At 27.1% G+C, this 6,740-nt stretch overlaps 1 protein-coding gene across 1 annotated transcript; it reads left to right on the top strand.

Annotated features, from left to right (window-relative positions):
* Nucleotides 1-1,591: 1,591 nt before the first annotated feature.
* LOC107164355 (ubiquitin-conjugating enzyme E2 W-like) lies at nt 1,592-5,711 on the top strand. The gene is made up of 5 exons (XM_015512151.2): nt 1,592-2,149; nt 2,240-2,331; nt 3,014-3,125; nt 3,184-3,339; nt 5,462-5,711. The coding sequence occupies exons 1-5, from the start codon at nt 2,126-2,128 to the stop codon at nt 5,528-5,530; spliced, it is 453 nt and encodes a 150-aa protein (XP_015367637.1). The 5' UTR covers nt 1,592-2,125; the 3' UTR covers nt 5,531-5,711.
* The last annotated feature ends 1,029 nt before the right edge of the window (nt 5,712-6,740 follow it).

Here is a 6,740-nt window from a genome sequence, read left to right as displayed (position 1 = left end):
GTATATATATTATATAGAAAAACTAATAAAATTTTACAAGACAAGAAAATAGGTATAATAGCAATAATTTAAAGGCGGTGATTAACGCATATGTGGAATGGAACTTCACCGTGAAGCCTGGCCACAAGAGGTATTCGCAAGATTGGGCTAAACGAACTGTTGGTGGTATTAAAAGTGGCTGATAGTATTTAGGAAATCGACCGAACCTAACCAGCCACGCAACTTTACTCGTACAGTCGTACCCGGTGAAGACTAGTACACAGCAATTAAGGCCAGATAGCTATAATGATAATCTGCAAAGTGCACAGGTGGAAGCCGCATTTTGCGGTGTGTTAACGGACACTTAATTAGGAAAACTTTTTTGGCTTTCTTCCAGCGAATTCAATAGCGGCTTTTAATTCAGTTTCTAGGTTTACAGCAAGATAGGTCGGTGCCTTGATAGGCTTTTATAATAGTGTTCGTCTCATTTTTCGGTCGGGGAATCGGGCACGGCGAACTAACGTGTTGTAACTGTACCTATGTGTTATCATGATAACAATAATACGACATTATCCGTAGCTGTTGACGGCCAGTTGTAAATGTGGTTACCAGCATAGTCTATAAACTGGTGGTCTTGCAAGATTCAGTGTCAAATATTGTGATGTGTGAAGCGTGTATGGGATTGTAGGTACTGGGAATTTAGTAACCGGAATGTTCCCTGTGAAAATTCCCAGAAATATTCCCAAGCTCAGGAATTTTCCTGGAATATACGAAGTTTCTAATATTGCATTGCTTAATCAAACATATTGTTTGTAAATTTAATGATCCAAAGTTGTTAAGGTATTTACCTATTTGTAAACTGTAGCTTTGTTAATGTTACTAATATTTTTATTGAGTGTTTTATTTTTATTTTATATTGTATTATTGTTGACTTATGTACTTGTATAAAGATTGTAAACTATATAAGAACTACTATGAAACTAAAGTCAAATTTTCAACAACTTTGTAAATCATGACAACGTATCTAATTCCCAGTTCTACCGCGCGCATGTTACTGACAATATTCAGTGGTTCCTAGCAACGCTGCCTATTAATTATTTAAATTAGATTTTTTTTTTTAAATTCAGTCCATGGCTCTAACTATGATAACAACTAGGTAATCTGCACTTTTTTTGTTTTTTTGGTCTCTTGCTGAGACAGTTGTTTTTTTAAATAATTAATAATACATTTAAACATTCATTTTGCATTTAGCGTTTTATTACTTTCAACACTAAGTATAAGAATTTTTTGTTATTAAATCCTTAATTGATACTGACATTAAATGTATGAATAGTTATTTTCTCGGCGAGTCAGAATTTTGTATCATAGTGTTACAACATCGCATAAAAATAAGCCCGAAGACGAACATGATATCAGACTCTTATTGTTTACCAGTAGGTATCGTGAAAATTTTTATTGCCACGTAAACAACATATCGTATAATGCCACGTGTAGTCGATTTGTTCACTATTCATTAAATTCCGCATATGCCAGCCCCCTCCACCAATATAGTGACAAGGTCCAGAGCGACAGTCGCCCGATAGGGCGATAGGGTCTGGTATGAAGAACTGTACGAACAGGCTATAGTGGTTGAGGTGGAAGTGGAAGAATCTAATCTAACTCCCTCTAACAAATAAAAATCCAACTGTTCAAACGTAATCTAGTAACCTCATTTTGGAAATATTTTAATTTTTAAATTATTAATGTATAATTAACTCACATCACTTAATTAATTTATGTTAGTGGTTTTAAACATTTCATTTATTATCAATTTAACTTAAATAACTATTTTACCGGTCGTATTCAATTAACATATCGTAGATCGCGTTAAAATCGATTCAATATATTTAACATTCAACATTTTCCACTAATGATGCGTCGATGCCAGTGAGCAGTGGTCATTACATCCTTGGCCGTCAAGTAGACTAGTAGTTGCGCTCGCGATAAACAAGTTGTTTATTTATAGTTTCATTAACTTTACTTATGATCGATATGTATTCTTTGTTCTCGTTGATCTAACACCACAACGAATAAATATTAACCACACAGTGTTGTTTTACTTAAAAATAAACAAATAAAGTATTATATTGTCAGTGATCGCCGCAATATGACTAGAATACCACCATATAAAGTATGTATCTGCTTACACATTGTTATTCTTATTATATAGAATTACATATTTTTTGTATAAAAAAAATTATTATATTTGAATTTTACATAGAATAAAATCCAAAATGAATTGGAAATATTTGTCAAAGAACCTTCTCCGGGAATAGTTTTAGATACTACTCAAGCTGCAAAAAATCCCAATTTGTAAGTACAAAATAATCTTTGCTTTTGAGTAGATTTAAACAATATTAATTTGATAATGTATAAATAATTGAATCACAAATGTTTGTAGTTCGCTAGTCTGTGTATCCCTGTGAGAATATTATTAAAGTTTCAATTAATATTTTTCATTTAAAAAAAATTGATTTTATTATACCTAGTTGTTGTTCATTTATAACTATATATAATTTTGTGAGGTAATCATTACTATATTTTGTAAATTGTAAATATATAATGTTGCTATATTTATCAATATAGTTAATTAGGTAACATAAATTATTTGATTATTATATAGGTGATCCTAAACATTTAGATACAAATTATTTATGTTTGATGATGATTTAATATTTTAGAGATGAGTAGGTTTTCAATACGCAAATTAACGACAGACATGTTGTTAATGATTATTACCAATTTCTTCAAATTAAGTTTGAAATTGTTTGTTTAATTTTTTTTAAATATTCAATCTCTAATTTTCTAATAATCTTACTATTATTTGAATACTTACATTCTTATATGTACTGTAACATATTGTGAGTATTTTTGTTTCAAAATTAATTAGTTTTAGCGAACCAAAAATTATAAATCTTGATTGGCATGTACCTAATAATGTACAGTGTATTATGAATATTTAACTTTTTATTTCATATTTCATTTTACTTTTTAGATGGATTGTATATATTCAAAGTGCTAATTGTAATATGTATGAAGGACTTGAAGGAGAACAGTTTCAGTTACAGATCAAATTTGGTTCCAATTATCCTTTTGAACCACCTGAAGTAAATAATTTAGATTTAATTTTGATAATTAACCTATTTTTAATACATTTTCTTCAAGGTTAAATTTGTGGGTCAAAACATTCCTATTCATCCATATGTGTATGATAATGGGCATATTTGTTTATCCATTCTTGCCGATGACTGGTCACCAGTATTGTCAATGAAATACGTTTGCCTTTTAATTCAATCCATGCTTAGCAGCTTCAATTACAAGGTAATTTATCTAAATATACATAATTAATACAACAATATTCTGCAAATTTTTACCAATTTAATATTGTAGGAAAAAAGATTTTACTATCTGAACATATATAAAAGTTTATACAATAGCCATAATTATATATTTTTTTGAGTGTGTGTAGCTATAAAAGAGTATGAATCGTTGATTCGTTTTTTAACTTAGAATGAACATGATAAGTTCATTAAAATGTATATCATACATTTAATTTTTATTTATTAATTTGCTTCAAAAAGCACGATTATCTCAATATTAAAACAGATTCGTAATATTCTTAGAGATAAGAGCCTATTATAATTGCGATAAATCAAACTTGGATTTATCTCAGCATTAAATAATTGACTGATTGTTCCAAAAATGTATACAGCTATATCTTTTGAAATCCCTTCTCATTTTCCTAGAAATCAATCCCAATTATGTATACCAAAGCATAAGATTTCTTATGGCCTCAAACCAGTGTTGGATAGTAACGTGTTATTGTAACAGCGATACTTTGTTTGTAACGTGTTGTGTAATTTCATTACAATTACCTATTTTCAAATAACAAAAAAGTAATGAATATTGGAAAGTTAAAAAAATCTTTTAATAAATAAGTCTATAATGCGGGTATTAGGTATATCAGATATACCACTCTAATATAATATATAGGTATATTTAATTTGAATGCACCACCATGATTTGACATTTCTATTAATTGTTCAGCGAATCACAAAAACAATTGATTAAAATTATTAATAATTTGATTCCTCTTAATATATTATAACAACACAGAATTTTTCCATGAATATCTATAGCATGGACTATTCATATATACCCAAACATTATTAGCACTTGGCTAGTAGTCATATTATAAATGTAGTATAACTATACAATTTATCTATCTTTACTATCTATTGTTATTTGTTTTTAATATTAGAATTTATATTTGTTAGTTATCACTATACTTACATTTTATATAAAAATATAAAAAAATTTTCTGGTTAGTAGGTACTTAGTGCTTACTGTAAAATGATAAATCAAAATATTTGCATTGCAGCTATGCAGCGTTATAAATGATTTTAGCCATTTGGCATTTATAAGAAACAGTTAATTTTAATAATTAATAAGTTCTATATTAATATGTGGTGCTATTTACAAACTTTACTATAGATAATGTATTTCTTATTATATTATTGCTTGACAGAGCTATAATTGCTATGAAATTAAAAAATAAAATTTGTAATGAGAAAATAACAGTTACTTTTTTATTTGGAAAGTTAAGTAATTTCATTATAATTTTGGTCACTTTTACTTAATAATCGTTTAACTAAGATATGTATAATATATTATTTAGTACTCTGTTTTTCTACATTATTACATTTTTCTGTACTTATATTTTCTAACTAATTTGATATACATATACTTTTCTACCAGTGGCTAAGTGTATAAGTTTTGAAAAAAATATCCGGTGCTTGTAAATATACGTATAATCAATAATAGTATGTTTTATTTTTGCATAATCACAATATTTTAAGTGCATATTGGCGTAAACTATTTATATTTTTTTTTATAATTGTAGTATATTAAATTATGAGTACATTTTTAGATATAGAATTTATATAAATAAATGATAATACTGATGGGAGAGTGGTCACCTTCATTTAAAATGTTTGTCAGAATGTATATTTAATAAAAAAAAATAAAAATACTAATTGCAATTACATACACATAAAATCCGTACATTTTATAATAAAGTGTCCTACTCGGCCTACTCGACAAACGAGTGTAGACAGACTGCCAAGACAAGACTAAATACAATAGACATAATAAAAATGTATAAAAAAAAATAATCCTTATCGTCGTGGTCGGTTCGAATCGTCGAACGACGCACAACGACAACATATACAAAATAATATTATAATAAAAAGTAAATCGAACAATTAAAAAATAGACTGTTAATACTGTCGCTGTGGTCTGCACAACGCACGGCGATAACACAGAATAATACTCAACATAATAATAATAATAATAATAATCATATTAAAAATCACTACAATACTTTTTAACTTTAAAAGTATTTTGTGTACATAGTATAAACAATTTGTATTATAATTTACAGAAAAGACCATTTTCCACTAATCAAAACGACACATTGTGGAACCATTGCGCTAAGAAAAAGAAAATCTAAAATAACATCATGGATACTGCATTATAATAGAACGAAAATGAAGATTTTGGATATACCTAATTATTTAATTTTAATTTTTTACCTAATCATTTTTAAATGTACATTATTTTATATTTTTCTTTATTTTATCAAGTAATAAATTATACATAAAACTAATATTAATATTTTTGTATTGATAAGATAACTGCAATAAAAGATTTAATTGTAAAATCATAGATTAGTGGAGAGTAAAATTTCCAACTGGATTCATTGGTATTAAACAAAATAAAGTGAGTTTTTTACATAGATTTTTTGATTTACATTGATTTATTACTATGTACGTTGTCAAAGATATTTCATTTCATATTTGTTTATGGACCATTTTTCATTCAATCCATAGTTAATATGTATTACTTTATAAATATCAAATAAAAAATAGGTAATTAAAATGAATCATTGATAGTACATATAAATATATAATAGCAATTTAACAAAATTATTTTTATAATCTTATCAATAATATGAAACCAATATAAGAATGTAGACTGTAGGTATAACAGTATTATATACAAGGTAACTTTTTAAGCATGCACCCTCTCCATTATTCCATTTAATAGTACATTTATTCAAATTCTGATTTTCAGAATTTTTAAGTAGACTTAAAGAGCATATTTTCAAATTTCTTATATTTGATTTCTAATATATTTCTTATACTACTTACTAATGTAAAACATTGCAAAAACTGTTTTGCGCAGTAAAGAATCACTCAAACTGCAAACCACGCTAAGTAAGTATAATTGTCAACAATGTCAATACTGAGCTGGTCTAGAAAATACAATTATAGTTTAAGTCAGACATTGAGCAATAAGATGACTAGACTTGGTCTGCTACAGAATCTAATTACAGATGCTATTTTAATGAACCGAAAAAAGCCCCATAATTTGTAAAGGGGGTATTAGTATTTCAGGTACTTTTAAAAATAAATCTATAAATATTATTCATCATATCATCTAGCTACAAATCAATCTAGTTATCACTGTTGTATGCAATCATACAATTTTAACTCAATGATAAGTTAAGCAAAACTTTTGTAATAGTTTTAATTTAAAAATAGTTCATATAAATTGTACCAATCCACATACAATAATACCTAATATATATTATTACAATTTGTGATAAGAATCATAAATGGACGGAGACATCAATTTGACAATAAATGTTACTAACAAAA

This window comes from Diuraphis noxia, unplaced genomic scaffold (assembly GCF_037042655.1).
Source record: "Diuraphis noxia isolate RWA-SAM2 unplaced genomic scaffold, SU_Dnox_SAM2 contig0001, whole genome shotgun sequence".
Lineage (NCBI taxonomy): Eukaryota > Metazoa > Arthropoda > Insecta > Hemiptera > Aphididae > Diuraphis > Diuraphis noxia.
The sequence above is the reverse complement of the archived record's forward strand: the minus strand, read 5'-3'. Positions and strand labels throughout refer to the sequence as shown.